Source organism: Labrus bergylta, chromosome 12, assembly GCF_963930695.1.
Source record: "Labrus bergylta chromosome 12, fLabBer1.1, whole genome shotgun sequence".
In the NCBI taxonomy this organism is placed as follows: domain Eukaryota; kingdom Metazoa; phylum Chordata; class Actinopteri; order Labriformes; family Labridae; genus Labrus; species Labrus bergylta.
In genome coordinates, this window is record NC_089206.1 from 23,056,426 (window position 1) to 23,079,613 (window position 23,188).

Consider the following 23,188-nt stretch of genomic DNA (forward strand, 5'->3'; position numbering starts at 1 on the left):
CTCAGAGATGAAGACAGAGCCAAAGGAATAGCGGGATCAGGCAGTTCACCGAGAAGAGGACAAAAGGCAGGATGAAATGAGTGAGGGAGTGAAAGGCAGAGAGAAGAAAAACACAACTAAATAGCAGATGCTGCACATCATTGTGTGGCTCCCTCTGATGAGTGACTCAGAGCTGCACCCACGCATGCAGGACAGGAAGCACTTAGTCACCTGTCTCCCTGCTCCTCACACCTTTGTTCTGCTCTCAAGGCCAAACTCGTGTGTCTGTCTACCCCTCAGTGATTCTTTACAAGGTGGTGATTGGTGCACACTTGTACTGAAAACTCTCTCATCCAGGCCTGCATCTCCAAGTACTCCCAAAGGCTGGTAAAATATGATTCACTTTATTTGAATCGTTGTTTTGTTCTACCTTTTCTTCTTCTTTTGGCCAAAGCTTCAAGCACAGGAGCAGGAGAGAGTTTCTTTTTTAATTGTCTACGCATTCCCAGAATCAGCGGCAATGCTTTAGGCGCCCAGGAAACTCTAAGGATGCTAAGGACTGTAGCTCTAGTGTGTGGTGAGAAACATAAACAAGAGAGTTTTCTATCAGCACTGGCTATAAGAAGAACACTAGACTTTCCGAGCCGACTACTTTCTTCCAGTTTTAAAGGTCACACATTATCCTCCTTTTCAGTTTCAATAAGTCTCAGAGCTCCCCAAAACATGTGTGTGACGTTTCTTGTTATAAATCCACTCTGATACTGTATTTGATCATGTCTATAAACCCCTCTATTTCAGCCCTGCTTAGAACAGGCTGTTTCTGCGTCTGTAACTTTAAATATGTAAATGAGCTGTGTCTGACCACGCCCCCTCTCTGGAAGGGCTTGGGTGGCTCAGGCTTTCTCGCTCCATGCCCTATAGAGAACAAACCAAATGACGTATTTTTGTAGACAAACCAGGAAGTAGCATCGCCATGGGGTCTATTGAGAATTCGCCTATGGGATTTTTGCATTGGATTTTGGATCATTGCAGAAAATAAGCTCTGTGGCAAACGCACGTTTCTGATGCACAGGCGTTTTGTTCAGCAGGATAATCTTCACAGATGAACATCATTGTTCTGATGTTTGAAGCGTTATGCTATAGCTAACTACATAGTCGGATGATTTTGATGTGATGCTTCAGACGATAAGCTAATTAGCGTAGCTTAATAAACTGTTTATTAAACTAATATTTGCCTTAAATAACTACAATTGGAAAATACTATATATTGATCAATCTAAATAAGATTTTTCCAAGAGCACTGAAAAACAGTGGCTAGAGGCTTTTAGGTTGACTAGTGAGAGAGTTCCTGGCGTTTGTGTCCAGGGTGATGACGTTTAATGTCCCCGACAACCACTGTAGTCACAGTCAGCCACTTGTTAGCGACCGCCTTTTTAAAGACACGGAAAAACTTCAAAATTCACAAGTGGGGGTATTACCTAACGTAGTTTATGTCGTCTAACAAAACTCCATCATCTCTTAAGGTTGTGTTAAACACAGACTTTATTTCAGGCGTCTAACCCTAAAGCCATTCAAAATCCCCATTGACTTTTAGACGTTAGACCCCATGGCGCTCAAATGCTAACTTACTTCCGGGTTTTAGGACTCATTCCTGTGACGCCCTATTGTTTACGGTAAGAAGGCAGACTCATATGATTAAAAGAAGAGTGCTGTGACTGGTGGTGATATGAGCAGCTGTAAATTTGAAAAACAATGTTGATCATCTGTCATAGACCAACTATTTCTCACTCTCAGCCTTCAAATATCACTTCTGAGTCTTGTGTCTCCAGAAACGTAGACCACACTTCCATCATTCCTCTCTCCTAGCCTTCCTTTCTCGTCTTCCTCATTCACCACACATGACGTTCTCTGTCACCCTTTTCCCCGCCTCATCCATTTTCTCATCCTTTTATAACTTCTCCTAATTGTGTAAAATGTTAGTCATCTCAAAGTCTTCTTTCAAGAAACATTTCCCTCCCCTTTTCCCTATTTTCATCCTCTAAAAGGGTCAAAGAAGTGAAATTAGCAACAGTCACTCCTTCTCATCCTCCTCCACCTCCTTCTTGTGATCCTCCAGGAAATGTTTCATCACTTATGATCACTCCCTCCTCCTCAGCTCAATTCTGCAGGAAACGCGTATCATCTCCTCTTTCACTGCCGTTCCTTCACAGCTCCTCTTGATTCTTCATGCTAACCCCTTCACAGAGTGTTCAGTCACTTCGTTTTTATCCTCACATCCTTCTCGCTTAATCAGCTGTCACCTCTTACTCTTCATCTTCTCATACAGCCAGTCTTCCTCTTCCTGTTTTTTCTCCAGGCATTATTGCATCACGGGAAACGTTTCCCTGGCGGCGTATGAAATCAACGGGGGCAATCAGCCCAAAGTAGCCTGATTCTGACCATGAACGCCCACTCGACTCGACATGCTGCCACATTCTCTAATTTGTTATTCATGGAAATTGAGTGTCTCAGTACATTTACACTGTTGCACAATGCCGTAGGTGTTTAGAATTCAAGAAGGTGTTTTGGTAGAGGACTGTACCAAACTCAAGATTGTGTCACTCAAACCAGATTTCACTTACTCATACTTTTTTTTTTCCAGTTCAGCAAAAAAAATCCTAAATCAAAACTCCAGAATCATCCATCCATTATAACATTTATCCTGTTTGGAGTTGAAAGGGGCCGGAGATTATCACAGGTGTCATTGACTAGAGGCAGGGTACAACTTGCCGTGATCCAATTCAGGGGGAACATCCTTCAAAATGACCCCACCCATGATGGACACGGCCATTATAGTCTGCGTTGGCCGCTCAGGCTATCCTGAAATGAGATCGTCGGATCTACCGAAGACTTCCTGTTTGCATCACCAGCTGTTCCTGCCCTTGACCTTTTGTTGCTCCACTTCTGTCGCCTAGTAACCTCATTCACAACAGCCTCTGCCATCAGTATTAACTAATCCCATTCACACGTCGCTGACAAAACAGCGAGCCTAACGACACTTCCACTTGTGACTGCAGGAGTAGGGGATCGAGCTCCCAACCTTTAGGTTGAGGGACGGCCGACTCTACCACTGATCCACAACCGTGTGGAATATGTGACCATTCAAGTGTGCAGCCTCTGAGTTGAGACACAGCTGGAGACAAACAAATATTATCTCTCACACTCATACCTACATATTTAGAGTCACCAATTAGCCTAATGAGCAGGACTCGGTCTCATTAGTACAAAAATCACATATAGGTCGTCAGTGACCTTTACCTGTGAGTAATGATATGGAAGTGACTACTAAGCTGGAAAATGCAGACAGTCTGCTGAGGCAAAAAGGATTTAGAGAGCTCAACAGAAAGCTTCAAGCAAGCCTTAACAAGGTCGCACCAAAGTAAAGATATATATACTGGGCGTAAACTTTTTTGTAGTTGTTTGAAAATAAGTTTGAATGATCCATCAAGTTATCAACATTTTTAAAAAGCTGCGATTTTCAAAGCTTGACAGCACTCTGATTTTTAAGGGGTTAAGTAGAACAAAGAGCTGCAGATGATGAGTGATCGTGTCTTTTGATTTTTATAACATGAAAGAAAAAAAATCTCATTTCGCTCCAGACTTTGCTGCACTTCATGTGTATGCACGTATATATATGTATTCATAGCACACGCAACAGTAATTACAAGGAGCCCTCAGCATCAGGAGGTCCGGTCCCGCTCGACCGGTCATTCTGCTCACGACATCCCTCCAGCGGCTTTTTATTAGTGGTGGGAGTGTGTCGGAGTGGAGATAAGACGAGAACTACAGCTCGTCTCGACAAGAGGGGAGGGGAGGGGGAGGCAGGTGTAAGAGGGGGCGGGAGAATCAGGTGAAACAGGCGCCGGCTGGCGTGTAAAACAAGCTTTCCCCTTCCCACGATTAAGCCTCCAGGCCCCGCAGCACTCCTATCTCCAGCTTCAGGAAACTCTCAGGGTACAATTTAACGCTTGCACTGCACTGATAATACTGTCTCCGGGGCAGGAAGGAGAGAGTGATGGGCAGGGATAGAAAAAAGGGGGAAAGACAGAGGCAGATAAAGGGTGAGAAGACGGGAAAAGAGGGAGGGAGAAAACATAACAAGAGGGGGAGATAAACAGAGAAGAGGGATGTAAGAGGTGAAAAGAGAAGAGGGAGGATAAGAAGTAGGAGGAGGCAGAGGGAGTATCACCATGGAAATTACAAATGCAATCCCGGAACCCAATTTGTGTCGGTGCAAATGCTCCGACACGTGATTACACCAGAGAGAACCTGAGCGGACTGAATCATGACTTGACTGTCGACAAACTTATCTCAAGAGAGACACACTCAATTATTAATCCGCTTTTACAGCCTTATCACGGCGTGTAAAACTAGTCTTCAGTCAAAAGAGCAGGAATAACAGCTGTCCAAAACGAACTACAACAGCTCCGCTTACAGGTCACGACTGGATGTTTCATCAGGAATTAGATTTTTCTTATCAAACATGGACAAGATGTTTTTTTTATCATATCAATGTGTAAAAAAACATTTTAAGAGAGTCAGTAATGACTCATTGGTATTAGGCATGGATGACGTTTTTGCAACATGACCACAAAAGCCTGAATGCTCATGTTAGGATAACAACATGAAGACACATTAAAAACACATAACATCTGAATGAATATTGGCAGTGTATCATTCAGTCTAAACATTTTTAATCTGCATACAACTTCTACACATACTGCCACAGCTTAAAGCACCAGTGGACTCACAAAGCAAAACAAGTCCACAAAACAGTGAAAAAAGAAACTCCCACCATGACTTAAGGCCCTGACAGACCAAGGAGATCGTCAGCTGTCAGTGATCTGTCGTCCCCTTGTTTTTGCCGTGTTACCCGTCGGCCCCGTCGGCCTTTTTTTGGCTGATTCGACATATTGAATCGTCGTCTGCGGTCGGTGAGAGGAATCTCTCTGATTGGCTGTTCGGAGGTTTCATTTATCTCCAACTCTCGACACAGGTTCAGGGCCTTTAGATGTAAGTTATGCTGGCCTTATTTGTTTAAAGAGTAAAGTATGCAAACACAAAACGATATCCAAGGCACTCTGTCCAGTAGGAAAAAGTTATAAAGTCTTTATTATTTCATGCCTACAGGTAAAGTTAAATGTGTGAGGCAGACCGATGCGTTACAGCTCATCAGAGCCTTCATCAGGGTGCACAGGCAAAACAGTCCAATAACAGTGAAAGTCTCTGTTTCAAAAATCAGACATCATGTGGGCCTCTGCATGTGTGTGTGTGTGTGTGTGTGTGTGTGTGTGTGTGTGTGTGTGTGTGTGTGTGTGTGTGTGTGTGTGTGTGTGTGTGTGTGTGTCTGTTTGTGCATGTGCGTACCAGTTGTTTGGCCCGCTCTGCTTCCTGGCGTTTGTTGTGTCGATCCCGGCTCATGGCTTTAATCATCTCCTCCTTCGCTGCCTCGCTGTCTTTTTGTGCCGCCCTCGCCAAGTCCTCCTTCAGTTTTGTCTGCTGACGTTCAAACCTTTAAAGAAAAAAATCAACATTCATAAACAAACACGAATGATCAGTTTCTGTTTTCAACAGTCCTCTGATTACAGTCTAAATTCCTGAACACATATTTCCACCAGGGGGAAGCATTCACCACATTTCTGACATGTCATGCACAACTTTTACAGTTTTATTTTTTTCTCTAGTAGTGACACAGACTTTGAGATAACTTGAGTTAAATCTTTTTCTACACCTCTTAAATTCTAGTTTTCATTTTATTTGACGAAAGTTTTGAATTTTATGCTTAACATGGTTTTTTTTGTGTTTTAAGGGCTGCAGTAAAAAAAAAAAAACTTTTGCCTAAAGGCAGTCTGATCTGGACCTGATTGAGAAGAGGCGTGCCAAATGAAGAAGATACCAGGGAAACCTTGAATGCTGACCTTCAGTTTAATCTCCCTCTGTAATGTGTTAATGTCTGCTTACCGGTCTCAAACCCACAACAACTTTCTAACCCAAACTCAGTCCCAGCAGAGAAGCTGTTCCACATGAGTCTGGTTCTGCTCGAGGTTTCTGCCTCTTCCTTACTCTCCTCTGTAACTTTGCTTAACGCTGCTTAGTGCTGTGCTCAGGGTGGGTTAATGTTGGGTCTTTGTAGATAATACAACAAAGAGTAAGGTCTTTTACTCGCTCTTTTGTCTCTTTTTTTTTGTATGAGCTCTTCACTGACTTCACTGCGATGTTTTCTATTGTTACATATTGTGTCATGTCCTGATTTCAACTCGGTATACATTTTGATTTAACTGTTGATGCTGTTTTAAATATGTAGTTTTCTGTGTGCTCCTACTGCAAAACACATTTCCCCTTGTGGGACATTAAAGAATCTGAATCTGAATCATCTTATAACACAGAGTAAAGTCTTTTACCTGCTTCTTTGTAAAGTGTCTTGAGATAACATTTGTTATGATTTACGCTATACAAATAAAGACTGATTGAACTGACTCCATACTGATTCAACCTGAGAGGCTATTCTTGTACTTAAATATTTAAAGCATCCCTATATAACTATTTTACATCAAAATGTTTCTGATGGTACATTAACTTAGTTTTCATTCCCACCTCCCCCCGAGACGCCTACTCTTCTTTTACTTTGTAACCGGGTTAAGCTGGTAGATTTCCCAGGAGAAGAATGAAACTTGCTGGCTGGAGATGGATTTGTGCACCCATCAGAGTCCCTGATTTCTTGTACTTGCCTTTTCTGTTCTTCACTAGCATAGGAGGTGGGTTTGCTGGTGCTGGACTGGGTCTTGGGTTGAGGCCGGCTCTGTGGGCTCTGCTGGGGTCGAGGGCTTGAAGCACCTGGACAATGACAAAGAGAAGATTTAAAAGGGAAAAACTCTTTCATTTGAACGGTAGATAACTGGGCAATCCGTACCGTTACTGAGCATGCTTCACCCCTAAAGTTTTACTAGTGTGAGTGCCCCGATTGCACACTTCCTTGGCCCTGGCACACTTGGAAGAGGTGTGCTTTGGTAAGGTACAGTTCATGCAGGAGCAAGAGCACGAGCACGGGTACACAACGTGTAACATATCATATGGCTTGAATGGAAAATATGCATTGTTGGCACAAAGGACATCATCATCTCCCGACAGGTGAGAATTAAGAGCCATGAACCAAAAACCTCAACGGTATCTCAGGGAGAATTTCCTGACAGGATTTGTAAGGAAAGTGTTTCATAATTCAAAAGTCTTTAAGACTTTAAACGAGTGATAAGTCGTCAATCTATACGGTCAGATAACGCTCCAAGATTTATAAAAAGTTCCCACAATGACACTCAACGCCTCATTGTTGTTGGAATTCCTTGAAATATAAAAACTTTGTGCGTAAAGTCTGAGGTGTTCCCATCACATTTCTTATTGTATAATCATAAGACTAAAATTTAAACAAGTTTAACAGCCTTTTCCCTTTCAGGACGCCATGTGCAGTAAGAATCACTGTGGTCAGTCTGAAACTTTTGGTGTGTTCCGCCTTTCTCAAATCAACTTGTTGGGAGAGCTTCAGTGAAAGCTGCATGATACCTGTGTCTTTCTTAGGGCTGGAGGTTGTTGATGGTTTGGGTTCTGGAGCAATGTTGGCCACTCCTTTCATCCTCTGGAGAACGTCTTCTGATAGCTAGACAAAGAGGGACAGAAAGCAAATTACAAAAGACGGAGATGTTAAGGTCAAAGATGCAAAAAAAAGACTGAGAATAAAGGTTTTAGTTTCACCCTACAGGTTTGTGTTCTTTCAAAGTTAGTGACAAGTCTACTCGAGAATGAAGCATTGTGCACATTATGAGACGTCTTCATTTAAATATATCATCATTTAATGTTCTTTGGGTTTGGGTCAAAATGGAAACTTCCCGGGAAATAGGGTCAACTCAACTCTTCTTAATGTGTGTGTGTAAGTGTGTGTGTGAGTGTGGAGCTGGTAGAGAGGAAATTGTTAAACATAGCTACACCAAAAAAACCACTGTAGACGGCCACTGACTCACTGTTTCTATGACTCAGTGCTTTTGAATGTGCAGGCAGTGCTGGGAAGTAGGATTATCTGTACGGCTTGTCATTTTCACTTCAACAGACTATTTTGCAAACAGTTCATGATCATTATGATTATGATGCACCCAAGTCAAGTGACACAACTACAACATTTAACTTGCATGAGTTGCATAGATGTATATTCTTTATTTTGTCTTGTTGTACTTCAATTTGGATAAACTCATCATCGCTGTTGGGTGTGATTAAAAATGTGTTCTTCTTGCAATCCCACTCAAAAGGCTGTGAAGGTCAAAGTGCACTAACAATAATTCTCCATCTTTACAGCTAGTCAAGAACCTACAGAAGATAACTTCTGACAGCAAAAGTCAAAAACTAAAATCATAAAACTTGCAGTAGTAAAACTAGCACAAATTTCTTTATTATCTCTTCGTTAGGACTTTTTGTTTCATATTTATAATTGAATAGTTCATAACATCTCATTTTTTTAAACTATTTTTCAAAATTAGACCTTTAATTTGAAATCCTGACTTACCATGAGAGCATGATATAATCAAGGCTTAGTTAATATCATCCTTTTTTTTTACTTGCATTTAGACAACAATGAAATGACATACCTATCTAATCCATTTTTGTAATGATATGCAATGATGGAGGTTGCAATGCAAAAATGTCTAAAATCATTTTCACAATATGTTTTAAGGTTTGCATCTTTCTCTTCCTGTTTTTTTTTTATAACACACAATTCATCTATTGTTTTTACTCTCCCTGCACATGTGCCGGTAGTCATGTTGGGACATGAATTCTACTCTACTCTACTGTGTTAAAGCAGTTAAGGATTAGGTGCTCTTAGTTTCTGCAACTAATCTGCCTGTTAAAGCAGATGCAGCAGAAACCTCACCACGTTATAACATTACTGCACAAATGTATGAAATTACCCAGTTAAAAAAAAAAATTGTATTGCAGCCTCAATGCACACAAGGTACAATTACAAGCATCATTTTTAAAGACGATGTCCATTTGTATTCGTTGTTTTTAAATAATTTTAGTAGGCAGAATTCCGATATTTACAGCAGCATGTGAACGCAGCAGTGTCAAGATGAGAAGAGATAGCCAAACTCCATTATACATTTTCATATTTAAAGCAACGCTGGTTTTAATTCAAATATCCCAAAGCAAAAGACATATATAACAAAGGAAGATACTGTTGTTAAAGCAAAGGGAAACTCACTTAAATTCAACAACACATTCTGACAAACCACCAGCGAGCTGTGACGACTGTATAGCATTTTAGACTGCTGGGTGAGCATGTTACCTCTTCTGCTAGCAAACATTGTTAGTGAATTGTAGAAGAATAAAAGCTGGTAAGTAAAATGTTTATAAGCCGAATTTACCACAGGGATCTGGGGGATTCATCAATATGTTAACCATTCTCCAGCAATTTTAATTTGCCAATATTGAAGGCATGATTACATCTTGAACCTTATGCGGATGAAGTTTGGCGTAGCGAAAATAAAGGGGTTAACTCAGGTCTTCTGTCAACCTGCCCCAGCCCCTGCATCCCTTTACATCCTCCTCATGTCAGCGGCCCTCCCATGGGTTATTCACTTAATAATTACTACATTCAGAAGAAACTAGGAGCTTAATTTAACCCATGCTAACATAATGCTAACAGCTAGCTCAGATAGCAATGGGCGTCACATGAAAGTAATGTTAGCATGGCTTATCAAACGCTAAATTAGCATTACCTTGACTCCACGGAGAATCCGGACCCTGTCCTCATCATCCACACCGAAAGACACTTTTCTGGTCGTACTCTCCCCTGAGCCCATACCTTCTGGGTTTTTACGGTAATAGTGTTGAAAGTTGTCTAACGTGAAATAACGCTACTATCATGAAATAATGTTTTGTCCTGCCCAATGACAGAATAAGTGACAGATGGGATATGGGTTGCCAGACACTTCGTAAGCAAACCCCCATTTGCAATAAAGACTCGTAGACTAATAAAGTGATGAAATTGAACAAGAACTTATACAAATTATTTGTTGCACATGTAATCTTCATCCTTTTTACACATCCATTGAGGTTCAATAAAAAAAGTTCAAATGCTGTTCATTACCCATTTACAGTCAAACATGGCAACCCTAATGTCATAATCTTAAGAACACCTGATTGAATTACCTTAACGGTCTAGAGACACATACAAACCTATACCAAAAATATAGGTCATACTTATTTAAAACTCTGATACATGAACGTTTCTCACGAAAAACAAGCACTTTTTTTTACAAGGGTTTATTCATCCTTTACAAGCATGTCTGGATATTTAGCATAAAGATCAGTGTCCACACATCAGTGTTCACTTTATAGAGAAAACTTAGGGCAAACACAAAACATTAATACAACATTTAGAAAAAAGAGACAAAGTGAAAATCAAAAGGAGAAAATATATATTAAAAAAAAAGTTTATTATACATCAAACTACCCAAAATAGACAGATTAAACAAAGGAGAAGGAAAAACAAAATAATTCAAGGTCATGTAAACAGTCCTATTACAGTCATACTAGACAGAAAAACACTTTATATAAAAGCATAAAATAGTAAAGTGTTGATTCCCTGTAGTTGAGAATGTATTCAGCGTAGCAAAACTATGAATTGACAGCCGCAAAATAAAATTCCTTTTTCAAACTCGTAACTAAGAGAAGGGAAGTCAATCTGTCCACCAAGGCTACACATGAATACACTTTTTTTAATCAAATTTTTAAATAAATCTGAACTTTTACATACATATTTCAATAATGAATGTAGTAAATACAATAATACAAAAAAACTTAAGTGGGAGACCAATTTCATTGATTTAACAGCACACACAAAAATCCCTTTTGCATGAAATTTATAGATAAGAAACAAAGTTTACATCCCACTCTGCAGAGTGATCCAGGACTCTGGTGTGTTGGAATGGATACTAAACGCTGGGTAAACCGGCTCCCTGAACACAGTCCTGAAGGTATGGAGGTGATCCCTGTGCCCTTTGGTGCTGTGAAATATTACTGTCCCTCCCTCATAGTCCAAAGCTACCTCAATTGTCAGTGGATAATTGGTCATTTCTCCAAGAGCCACATTACAGGAGGACTGGCACACCGTCAGCTTTCCGTTCTTCCGCTGCAGCCGCCAGGACACAGAGTTGTGTCCTAATCGACTGTGATCACCACGGCGAAGGATGCTCTTGTAGCACACACCCAGCGACCACTGGGTATTGGGACCGACTTCTACCACCCACACATGCTCGCCACTTGAGAATCCCTGGCTGCACAGGACCTGGGGTGCAGTCATAAAACGCTCTGGGTGCTCACAATACGGCTGCTTGGTGGAGCTGTACTTGACTGTGCACAGATCATTGGAGACTATCAGGCTAGGGTGGGCGGTAACGAGGTTAAAAGTGAGGTCCAAGGGGTTGAGGAGGATGTGGAGGGAGTCTACGAGGTGGGTCATTTCTGAGCGGAAGTCTTGGGTTTTGAGGCCCACCTGGAGCCGTTTGGTGATGAGCGGAGCCTTTGAGGGGACCTTTGAAGGAATGGTACTTGCGACAACTTCTCTCAGCTCATGTTCAATCTGCATGAACCTAGAGGGAGGATAAGAATTCATTCAGCTGATCTCTTTTGACATAACTTGTGCATTGCTTTGTTACTTAGCATCACACGTCTGTACTTAAGTAGGCTGAGTGAATTCACAGTCATTATCTTAAGTGCATGCAAACATGTTTTGTGGATGTGCGCGTGCAGACTTATCTGCACAAAGTGTAACAATAACGGGCTGTATTTGAGAAGTGGATGTTGCCTCCAGGTCTGAAAAGCTAAGCAGATGACTTGGACCTTCATTATTTTACCTGCCAGCAGGGGGCGGCAGAGTCCTTTTGTTTGCAAGCTGATATGACAACCATGCTTCATACTTATTTCTTTAATATTTGCCATGTTAAACATGTCCATTTTTTATACAGTGCAACCTTTTTTTAAACAGTTTCTTCAACTGTTATCTGAATATCTATGCATTTATCTTTGTGGTTTCTTTGATGCTGTTAACACAGAAAACCCCTTCATTGTGGGATAAATACATCTTTATCTTATCCCATCTTAAAGTTTAATAAGTCTTCTGTTGTACCTTTTTATAAAGACGCATGTGTCCGTCTCATTGAGGACCTCTAGGGCGCTTTGCTGGGCCTCCTGCAGCTGCTGCTGTTGCATCTTGAGTGCACCCAGTCCCTGCTGCCAGCTGTTTCTGCGATGGCCCCTTTCTTCTTCCAACATTACGTGTAGACGCTCCCTGTACCTGAACACAACACAACAGCATTTTTAAAAGAAGGTATACTCGGGGGAAGTTATTTTTTTATTCTGTGCTCACAAAGTAAACATAGAAACAGAAACATGTTGTTTTCCAGACTGATGAAAATCATTCAGAGATAAACAATGTTACATGTTCATGTTACCTTTCTGTCCCTGTCCAGCGCCATCATGATTATTGTTTCGAGTTAAATGCTTCTATAACTTTGGTGAACATTGCCATCCAATGTGCTAAACATATCATCTCTAAAACTATTGTGAGAACTCTGCAGACCGTCCAACTCTTCATTTAGCACCACGACCACATTCAAGTTTCAATTTATTCATGAGCCTGCTTTGATTTATGAGCAATCCTCGACCCTCCTCCCATTAGCCACAACTTTATTTTAAGTGCTAATGGAATATGTTAGCATGCTAGCAAACATACCTAGCCTAGGTAAATAGAAAAAAATCCTTCTTAATGCCAGCATGTCTGCATTGTTTTGCTAGCTTGTAAGCATGCTAATGTTAGCTAATAGCACCACTGATCTCAGAGTTAATGTGCTGCTAGCCTCTAAAAAGTAGATATTTTTCATGTAGTGTTAATCTTAGTCTGTTATCTGTCAACATCTTACAGTCTGAGACATCTATACAGCAATGTGGTCATGTGTAAATAATATCTTGATGAACGAGATTGGTTACATAAAAGGATCGGTTCACACAAGCACGCATCTTTATTTGTTGGAGCTACTGCCCGGTCCTGCTCTTCAAGCCTGACAGCGGAGTTTTTCTGATATGAATACTTTATACTGCGCTGTCACTTCACACAGTAGCCTGCCTACTGTATGAGGTGATAAACCAGTTCAACTACTATGTACTGTAAATCTAGAGGGGGGGGGGGGGGGGGGGGGGGGAGGGCTCTTCATTGTATTACTAAATAAGTATATTTTATATTTGATTCACTATAGAGAAAAAACATCTCTGGGTTTATGTTCTCATATGTATCGTCCTGAATTTTAACATCATGCATGTGCAGATATCTTATAGTTCACCCTGTTGTGTCAGGATGTTGCTTCAAATGAATTGATGTTGTGTGTTTTTAAAGTGTTATTATCCACACAAAGAAAGGAAGCAGCTCTCGTGGGCGTCCACTTGAAGCCTCTGAAACATGACTTCAAGCATTATATATTCGAGTTGTGTTAAAAAATTTAAAAAAAAAACATCCTTGCATAATAGTCCAAACACAGCCTATCTGCTTCATCAGGACAATTGAGGTGTGGTTTGATCAGATTTCGTTTAAATTGAACAAACAGCAGGTCCTGATTGCAATCAAGTCTAGACTGGAAAGGTTTGTAAATGTTTGTGGCATCACCTTTACTTTGTCCAGCTAGACCCTACGTGATCCAAACAGCAAGATGAGGACACAGAAAGCAAACAAACAATCTGACACTGCTCAAAGTCAGATCTCAGATCAGAAAACTGTGCTCAGGAACTACCTGTTTCTGTGTATCTGTGTTTCAGAGGCAGTATGGTCTGAGTGCACTATTACCTGTCCACTAGAGCAGCGATATTCTCCATCACTGTGACGGCCTTGTTCACCAGTTTGTCCCCCACAGCTTCAGACGCTCCCTGCTCCTCGGCCGTCTTCTGTAGGAGACTCTCAGTCACCTGCAGCCGACTGGAAACCACCTGCAAACAAACATGTAACACATATGGCATCTGTCTGTTCACCAGTATGAAGAAAATCTGGAAGGACTGGGTGGTTATTTCTGGTAACAGGGTGTTAAGAAGGGACTTGTGTAATGTGAATCTGTCACCTGGAACAAAACAGAAAACTCCCTTTTTCATTAAGTCATTATGCCTTCACGTCAATATTCTTTTTATTTAACCGCTCTAAAGCGTCGTGACAATGAGTCATGTGCCCCAGGCCACTTTCAAAACTGAAAATGAATCATTCCACAACGTAAGGCCTCGTCAACATTACAAAACAATCTGCACTCTCTAAACCACTCTGTCTGTTTACACATCTGTTTTCTGAATTTAATGAAAAACAATCTTGTGAAGTACTTCTAAAAGGAAACTAAACGACTGGTTCAAACCCAAGAAAACGTTCAACATTATTTTCATGTGTTCTAAATTCATAGACTACAATTGGACGATTTAGCCACCATGGTGTCGACCACTGGTTTTCTGGAGAAATGTTCTGAAACCTTGAGTTTGGCTGCTGCCATGTTTGTTTTTTTGAGCCATTATGGGCCATATTTGGACGACAGGTGGGATCTTGAGGGGAGGGAGGGGGCAAGGAAAAGCTAAGTCATCAGTTAAGACCACTGCTAGCCAGGGACGGCAGAAGGATATTTTTCTCCCGGTGCTTAGTGGGGAGCTTGACTAATATGTTGGGGTGCTGTTTTTACAGGTTATTTAAAAAGAAAACAAAACTACCAAAATACGTAAGGGGGGCTTTACCGGGGCAAGACCGATTTGTGATTGGGTATATCTATAGTTTATGGTAACTGAATATTAGATTATCATTTTGGTTAGCAAAAAAACAAAGGTAAAAGGAAGAGTAAGTCGTAGCTGCTCCAACAGGCTAGGGGACACCTCAAATGTTGTGATGCATTTCATTAAATGTGAATTGGAGCAGTTGCTGCTGTGCTAACTTAGTCTACCTTTTGCTTTTACATTTAGATTTTGATCTGTGTGCTGTTTATTTATTTTTTTATTTTTTTAGCAAAAACAAACAACAACAAATATACCAACAGCAAACTTCTTAGATAGGGACTGTTCTAAGACAAGACTTTTTCTCTGGTCACCTTTAGTAAAGACTTATAAACCAAAAGTTAGTCACACTAAAACATATCCTGCTGTATGCTTCACTAAATGGGACCTTAATGTACTTATCATACAAGATGAAGATCCTTCTGTACTGATGGAAACATGAAAGTAAAGCGATTAGGACCACAACCACCAGGAAATATTATAAATCAAGTGAGAAGATTGCTTATTTCCCAAAACACTTTCCACACTGTTTGACTAATTTTGCAACCAGTGGAGTCGCCCCCTGCTTGCCATTAGGAAAAATGCAGATTTAAGATGCTTCTTTCCCCCCCCCCCACCCAGAAAGCTCCTGGATGGTATTGAGAATATTATAACTAAAAATAAAGCATTCATCTGATTAATAAAACACGGCTCTCTGTATTCTTTAGTAATGTTATTCTATTTGTAGATGAAGCTGCACTGCTACAAGACTACAGTGTGAAGAATCTCTTCGTCATTAATGTGAGGTACCTTGCTGCGGCTCTCCAGCGCTCGTCTCATCTCCTCTTCGGCCACACTGAAGGTAAGAATGTCGTGTTTCTGATGAAAGCCCTCTACGAAGCAAGTGGCGCACAGCAAGGCCATGTCGCTGGAGCAGAAGTACTCAAAGGGACGCCGGTGGATTCCACAGCCCCTCATGCCCAGCTCCCCTGCGGGCTCCACCACAGTGTGACCCCTGAACGACTCCTTTTCCTGGTGCCTCTGGAGGTGCCTGGAGCACAGCGACACCTCGCACTTCAGGCAGGTCTTCACCGCCAGCGACTGCTCGTCGATGCAGTGGTCGCAGAAAACCTCGGCACCCTCGGACTCGGTCTCAGTTTGCCTGCTGAGGAGGGAGGCAGTGGCTTGGTAACCCTCGATGATGCTGCAGAGTTTGAAGTTCTTCTGCAGGGTATTCACGCTCTGAAATTCCACACGGCACTCCGGGCAACGTGGAAGTGTTTCGACGACAGAGTCCGCTGTCATCTTGATACAGACTCGACAGTAGTTGTGGCCACAGGGGAGAACCACCGGATCTGAGTAGAGCTGGAGGCAGATGGGGCAGCTCAGCTCGTAGGCCAACTGCTCCTCCGGCTTGCAAGAAGACATGATGGGAGATGATGAAGCTTTAATCGATCAGTTTTCTCTTCTCACTCTTTTAGTCAAAACCTCCTTTCCATCCTACTTCACCACCACCTTTTATCTCTTGTTTTTTCTTCTCTCAGTCGCTTCCTCCTGACCACACTGAAACAACAGAGGCAGTGACAACAGGTAACAACAGGCAGAATGCAGAGCAAACAAGGAAGTCTGCACCTCTTAACTATTTATCAGAATGGCAGGAGGTGCAGTCACAAATGTGTGCAGAGCAGCATTCCTACCAAAGAAGCCCGGCTGCCTGTGCTGCAGGAACACAAACCAGCATAAGGGCTGCTGTTGACTGTCCAAATATGAGACATGTGAACTCATTTTGGAAATTTGAGAAACAGTTCCTGTAAATGTCAGGAGTACTCTTTCCTCCTTGGAAGCTACAGAGCACAAATACTCCATGCAAAGTCTAATGTTGATCATTTTGTTGATTAATCGAAAGAAAATTGAGTTTAGATCTCAAGAAAACACAAGAATTGTATTCATTATGCCAGGGAAACTAAGTAAAAGAAATGTATTGATGTATGTCCGCTTAGGGCTTCCATATAAGTCAAATCAAGGCCAGTTTATTTATAAAGCACATTTGAGAACAACCAAGGTTTAGCAAAGGGATTTACTAAGTTAAAAAGGTACAACAAGATAACAAAATACATCAAAATAATAGTTTCATCTGTCCCATCTTGAAGAGAGAAGAGATGTGTCTTCAAAAAGGTTTTAAAACATTCAAAAGTGAGGCAAGCTCGTATATGAAGCGGTAAGCTGTTCCACAGGTTAGAAAAAGCAACTGCAAAGACTTTAGGAAGCACTCACATAAGGCATCCTGTACCGTGTCCAAGCACTTTGACCCCAAAGTTCCAGCTGTGTGGACTTTGGATGTCCTGATGCGGACTTGATCGTTTTTTATCTTGGACTCCGACTGTCTTTTAAACTTAAGCACGCTTCATGATGATGTTTAGCAATACTTTTGTGTACAAAAGGTAACCGTGCTCAGGCCCAGTTAGTCTTGGAGCAGTGTGAGCAGAGGTCAGTGGGGGAACAGGGAGGGGGGGGCAACTGGGCCTAGTGTGAGTGCTCTCTTAGGCACATTCAGGAGCAGCTGATGACGATGATGGTTGACCTCAGTGCTTTCACAAGAGAAAACATTAAGGTAAGGCAAGGTTATCTTGTGTAGCATCTGCACACTGACCTGGGCTCAGTTGTTCAAAAGTAATCCAACAGGATTTAAGATATCTGATAAGAGTAAGTCTTCAGTTTGTTCAAAAGAATAAAAGGAGAAACTAATCGGATGGGATCAGGTTCATCAATCCTGATTTTAATCTGGATAAACTTCCTGTTTGTTCAGTTACTAATCATCAAAAAGCATCATTCACAAACATTAAGAATCTACTTTAAAGCAGCTGCGAGGATCTTTCTGTATGTGTGGATTCTGGCGCCTCCTGTGGACAAAGTAGCACCAAGCACTGGTAATCCTGAACAGTCTGGACCTGGATCAGGGTGATCCTATCCAGTTTTTCTTTTAACAACCAGGATTAAAGTGAAATGGATGATGTGATCCTTTGTAGAAAAAGAGAGGTTATCCAAATTCTGAACATTTTTATTGTGATTAAACCTTTTAAACAAGCCGCATGGGGAAATTGTTTTGGTGTGCTTTTATGACAATCAAACAAAATATCAATCGATGTCTCTCTCTGCCCTAAATGGAGGAGATAACACCTGATTGTTTGGAAGAGTTTCATCTTAATTTGAATTCTGACAGGTGGCTTATTGTTTGCATAATTGTCTTATTGGTACACATAAGTATCATTTATACATTTGAATGATTTCTGCTGTGGAAACGTTTGTTGTAAATCTCAATAAAAGATTGGAAAAAAGGAAAATAAAGAAAGAGTTACTACAGTGGAACAAGACATGCATCTGAGACGTTGTTTTGAATTGATCCAACAGCATCACTGTTCCTGTTTATAGCGTGGATGTAGAGTAAATGGAGGAGCCTGCTACTGTACACACAGTGCAATCATGTGTTGTGACGCAGCCTGTTGACTGTAAACACTTCAAGGGGAAACACTTTCACCTCTTTTCTTGTGTTCATCTTCTTTATTTTTATATTTTTAAAACCCAGAGGGATACATAAATAAGAAGTTTCCACTGAGTTATCACGATCAACAACACATGAAAGGTAAAGAAAAAGAAAATATTGCAACATTTCCATGAAAGTGAAAATTTTCTCTAAAATTAGAAGCCGAACTGACTCCAACTGTTTCCATAATACCGGATAAGTGCAGGTACTTTATCCTTAGTCTTTCCAAGAAAAACCCATTACGTCCTATATTAAAATGTGTTTTTTTTACAGCAGAGAAAAATATATTTACAGCCTGGTTAAACAAAATAAATCAGGGTGCTGATGGCCAAGCAGTAAGGTTGCACCCTATGTTCCTCCAAGCAGTTAACCAGTTAAGTCCAAACTGTGGCCCCCTTTCCTGCATGTCATCCCCACTCTCTCTCCCCGATTTCCCACTCTATCCACTGCCCTAACTTAATAAATGCAATGCCTAAAAATTAATATATAAAAATAACAAAAAACAATATTCATAGGTTCCAACTGTATTGATTAAATTAAAGAATGATTCGTTTTTAGGTATTACCAATGAAATTCAGTTCAGTTCTTAAATCTTTCTCAAGGTTGAACTTTTTGAACTCTACAGTTTCCATTCTTAAGTAGTCTTAATATTTTGTACACACGATGAGAATAATCTTGAATCAGAGCAGCATGCAGCTTTGTGTTTACGTGATCATATTAAACAAGTCATCATAAACACATTGAATAAGACTACAACGAGTCACCTCTGGCACCACCTTGTGTACATTAGGAGTCATTTCAACAACAACTAAAATGCTCACTTCATTTAATGGTAAGGTAAGGCAAGGCAAGTTTATTTCTTTAGCATATTTCAACAACAAGGCAATTCAAAGTGCTAATAATAATAATTACAGTGCAGAGTAAAAGTTTAAAATCTTAGTAAAGCTGTTTAATTAAAGGCAGCTGTAAACAGATGTGTCTTCAACTTCGATTTAAAAGGTAGCTCAATTTTGTTACTTGTGGTGAAGCCTTCGATATCATCCTTTGAGCAGCAGCATTCAAGTTGTGATTTGATGTTTTCTTGCAGGAGGACGGAGTTCGACTTCCGGCCAATGCAATGATCTCATCACTCCTTCATCAAGACTCCGTCTGACACTACATTTTTGTCTGAAGTCCTTCAGTGTGGAACTCAGTGCTGATCGAATGAAGTTGTACACATCAGCAAACATTTTAAAAGGAGCTCTTACTTTAAACATTTACAGAAATATACCTTAGTTTTATCCAATCAAAGCCCTGAAACAAATACTGACAGTTTGACATGTGAATGGTCTGTGGTTTCACAGGGTAAATATTTCTTTAAATTGTTCATATAGAGGACAATCGTTGCCATTAGATGGAACATAAGCTTCACAAAAAAATCACTGCGGTACTCTGTACCTGATCTTCTCTAACTGACTTGTTTGTAAAGTGTATCCTCTTTATTTGTGTTTCTGCGTAAATGCATGCCACATGAATGTCCAAGCATGTGTGTGTGTGTGTGTGTGTGTGTGTGCTGTGTGTGTGTATACATAAGCTCCACATGTGATAACATTCTCCCATTTCTTCTGGTGGAAATATTTATGCTAAGTCCTCATTTGAGCATGCAGTTCAAACAGAGCGGGTCCGGTGTTCTTTCCTCTTTTTCCAGACGCAGTCAGCCTCCGGGGGGCCTTCCCATACAACACCAAGCATTGTGAGCGCGGCCCGCTCCTCCCTGCTCCCCCCTGCCCCAATATACGAGTGTTTATGTCAAAGCCTGATATCCATTTTCAATCACCACTCCCTTAGCTCAGAGGTATTTATTTTTAGCAGGCAGGAACACTTTCATGAGAGCTGTGATATGTAAATAATTGTGATCGATCACAGGTGTACCATCGCCCACTGAGAGGACGCACTTACTGATGATGTTTGAAGAGAGAGAGATGAAAAGGGATCGTCCGATTGGCAGCGGTGTGTCCACGGGAGTATTTATGGAAACTCATTTAAACAACAACTCAGAGCATGGTAGGAGAGCAGGATGTTACTTTAAGTCAGGCTTTGTGAAGTAAATATTTCGAGTCATTCAAAGCCAGACTGATTGTGTTGATATTAAAGTGATCATTGTGAGACTTCATGCCTTGATTTGTCTTGTGAAGTTTGAGAAACTGCACATGTCTCTTTAAAAACATTATCTCCACAATATAATATTTAATATCAATAATGGATCAAATAAAAGAGGATGAAGAGACAGCAGCTTTCTATTGGGTCTGGAGAAGAGGCAGAGCGATGTTTTTTGTTGCGTCATTGCTTGCTAGCATGTCTATAAAAAAACCTCTATTAATAATAGAGAGTTTTTATCTCATTCTGTAGCCCTTGTAGACAAGACTACATTACAAGTGGAAACTGCCAATGTTGAAAAATTAAGACAATGTGGAAGTTCCCCAAACTGCAGTTCCTAAAGTGTCCACTTGAGGCTGGTTACAAAATCCAAGAAAAACTCATTAGGTCCTATATTAAAACGTTTTTTTATTTTTTTTACAGCAGAGAAAAATATATTTACAGCCTGGTTAAACAAAATAAATCAGGGTGCTGATGGCCAAGCGATAAGGTTGCACTCTATGTTCCTCCAAGCGGCTGACCCAGGTTTAAGTACAAACTGTGGCCTCCTTTCATGCATGTCATCCCCACTCCCTCTCCCCAATTTCCCACTCAATCAACTGTCCTAACTTAATAAAGGCAAAAGCATAAAAATGTATACACAATATTCATAGGTTTCAACTGTATTGGTTAAATTAGAGCATTTCAAACATTTGCATAATTGGGGGTGCGGCCTGTTTGAGTGACAGGTGTGTGCATCGTAGATGACTGGCAGGAGGCTAAAGACCTGCCTCAACTCCACCTCTAAGCCTGCTGCTAGACCGAACGAAAGGTTAGATAGAGTCAGCATTTCAAATCTGACGACTGCCACTGTTGGGCTTCATAATGACTCTTTGGAAATCAATGGATGAAGTCACAAAAACTATGTCACTATTGTCACTGATACCTTCTCTATATATCACAAATAGTTTTAAGGCTGATGTGTTCTGTGTTTTGGGTTTCCAGTGGCTGAAGAGACCATGTTGTTCTGTAAAGCAAATACAGTTAAGTTCACCAAACACACCATGTTCTAGAGGCCTCTGAAACATAAACCAGGTCAATCCAGATACTGTACTTGAAATCCAACAATGGGTCAACTCAGGCTAAAAAAAAACTCAAGCAACTTCTTTCATGTATGTGTAAATATTACACCTACCACTGGAAGTATTGTTGTGGCAACAAAAACATGAATTACCATGGAGTACACTCAAGAGAAATGGTATCATCCATGGTTAGACAATAGAGGGTTTTTTTCTTGTTGTGGACTTGTTGTGCAATCTTTGGGTTGACTCATTGGAGAGACTTTGAGATTTTCAAGTTCTGAGTCCTAACTGTGTCTTTTAACAAAAAAACACAACACTAACAAAAGACTCATGGGGTGTGGCTTTGGGCCATGCCGTAGGATCACCCCAGAAGTTTGGAGAGTAAAGTCCACATTGAACCTGGACCAAGGTTTGTTGTAGATGCAAGCTTAGTGCAGGAAAGCAACAAAAAAGTTCCCACAATCCTCTCCTCTGATCCACAGGACTCATTCTTTCCTTAATACTGTGATTAAACCTCCGGGCTGCAGTGCTGACTCAGTGCCAGATTCCCCTCCCTCCAGGTCTATCCTCACAAACCGCAGCCAAGTCTCTGGAAGGAACAAAAGAAAACACTGTCTCTGCTGTTTGGAAAACAAGAAGACACTTCTTTGAATTAAAGGCAGGGTTGGTAATTAACTCCAGATAAACTTTTTAAGATTTTGGTTGAAAGTGTCTTTACGTCCTGACAGAAATTAATAATTCATGTGCTCTGAAAAAGGAACAAAGAAAATCCGTAATCTGTATCAGTTTGTAAGTTTGTGAAAACTTCAACCAATGTCTGCCACGAGGTATCAATCTGATGAACCAATCACACGCCTCTCTGTCTCCCTGCTCGCTCTCTCCCTCTTGTGTGCACTAGCCCACACTCAAAGAGCGTCACCGATGACAGAGTTTATACTGCCTTTAAATATGCAAACTTTTTTTTTTTTATTGTTTACTTAAGAGTAGGGGTGGGACAAAATAAAAATTGAAAGGGCAAAATATTGTAGCCCTGACAAGTGACACCATTTCTGAATCGCTGGTACGAAATATTAGTATTTCATTGCGCTTTAAAAATATTTCTTTGCCAATTTAACACACTGCTGTACCAATTCTTGACTCCTGACGTTGACCGTTATGTGACATGTATGAGGGTAACTTGAACGGAAGTGATCTGGCCAAAGAAGAAGTTGACGGCAGGATAGAAGAAGAAGAAAAAGAAAAAGACAATGTTGGACAGCAGTGAGAAGAAGTTAAGAGATGAAGCCTGACCCTTTAAGGGGCATTTTGTTTACTTCAGTTAATCAGACACGGTGATGTATCATTATACGATTGTCTTTTGTCTATCACAGAATTGCTGTATCAGGATATTATCGTTATGGTTGGCCGCATGAAAATGAAAAATCAAAGAGTAATCACCTAAGCCTCTAACAATGACTCCATTGGGCTGGAATGGGATGTGTTAAAAAAGGATCACATCACATTTATTGGCACTTCATATACATACCTACCATGTGGTAAATAAAAATGCAGATGAACTGTGACCGATTTTCAAAGAAACAAAAACATTTGTGGAGCTGCTTTAAAAGTTTTTCCCCCCTTTCTCTGA

At 40.8% G+C, this 23,188-nt stretch overlaps 2 protein-coding genes across 3 annotated transcripts in view; both read right to left on the reverse strand.

Annotated features, from left to right (window-relative positions):
• The window catches only part of chchd6a (coiled-coil-helix-coiled-coil-helix domain containing 6a), a 61,218-nt gene extending 51,243 nt beyond the window's left edge, over positions 1-9,975 (reverse strand). For both annotated transcript variants that reach the window (XM_020635929.3, XM_020635928.3), the window contains exons 1-4: positions 9,777-9,975; positions 7,573-7,666; positions 6,747-6,852; positions 5,386-5,530 (exon numbers count right to left, since the gene is read on the reverse strand). In XM_020635929.3, the coding sequence (XP_020491585.1) occupies positions 5,386-5,530; positions 6,747-6,852; positions 7,573-7,666; positions 9,777-9,860 (429 nt within the window). In that variant the 5' untranslated portion in view covers positions 9,861-9,975. The remainder of the gene's footprint in view (positions 1-5,385; positions 5,531-6,746; positions 6,853-7,572; positions 7,667-9,776) is intronic.
• Positions 9,976-10,292: 317 nt separating this feature from the next.
• On the reverse strand, positions 10,293-16,478 carry LOC109985567 (E3 ubiquitin/ISG15 ligase TRIM25-like). The gene is made up of 4 exons (XM_065961308.1): positions 15,634-16,478; positions 13,895-14,034; positions 12,188-12,355; positions 10,293-11,651 (listed from the first exon to the last, which is right to left on the reverse strand). The coding sequence occupies exons 1-4, from the start codon at positions 16,249-16,251 to the stop codon at positions 10,943-10,945; spliced, it is 1,635 nt and encodes a 544-aa protein (XP_065817380.1). The 5' UTR covers positions 16,252-16,478; the 3' UTR covers positions 10,293-10,942.
• Between the last annotated feature and the right edge of the window lie 6,710 nt (positions 16,479-23,188).

Bases quoted from the DNA above. Each gene is read 5' to 3' on its own strand.
- LOC109985567 (XM_065961308.1), bottom strand. From the start codon at position 16,251: ATGTCTTCTTGCAAGCCGGAGGAGCAGTTGGCCTACGAGCTGAGCTGC. The intron at 14,035-15,633 runs GTACCTCACATT...GTTTGTTTGCAG, and splicing joins CGCTGGAGAGCCGCAGCAAG to GTGGTTTCCAGTCGGCTGCA. The intron at 11,652-12,187 runs GTACAACAGAAG...TCCTCCCTCTAG, and splicing joins ACATGCGTCTTTATAAAAAG to GTTCATGCAGATTGAACATG.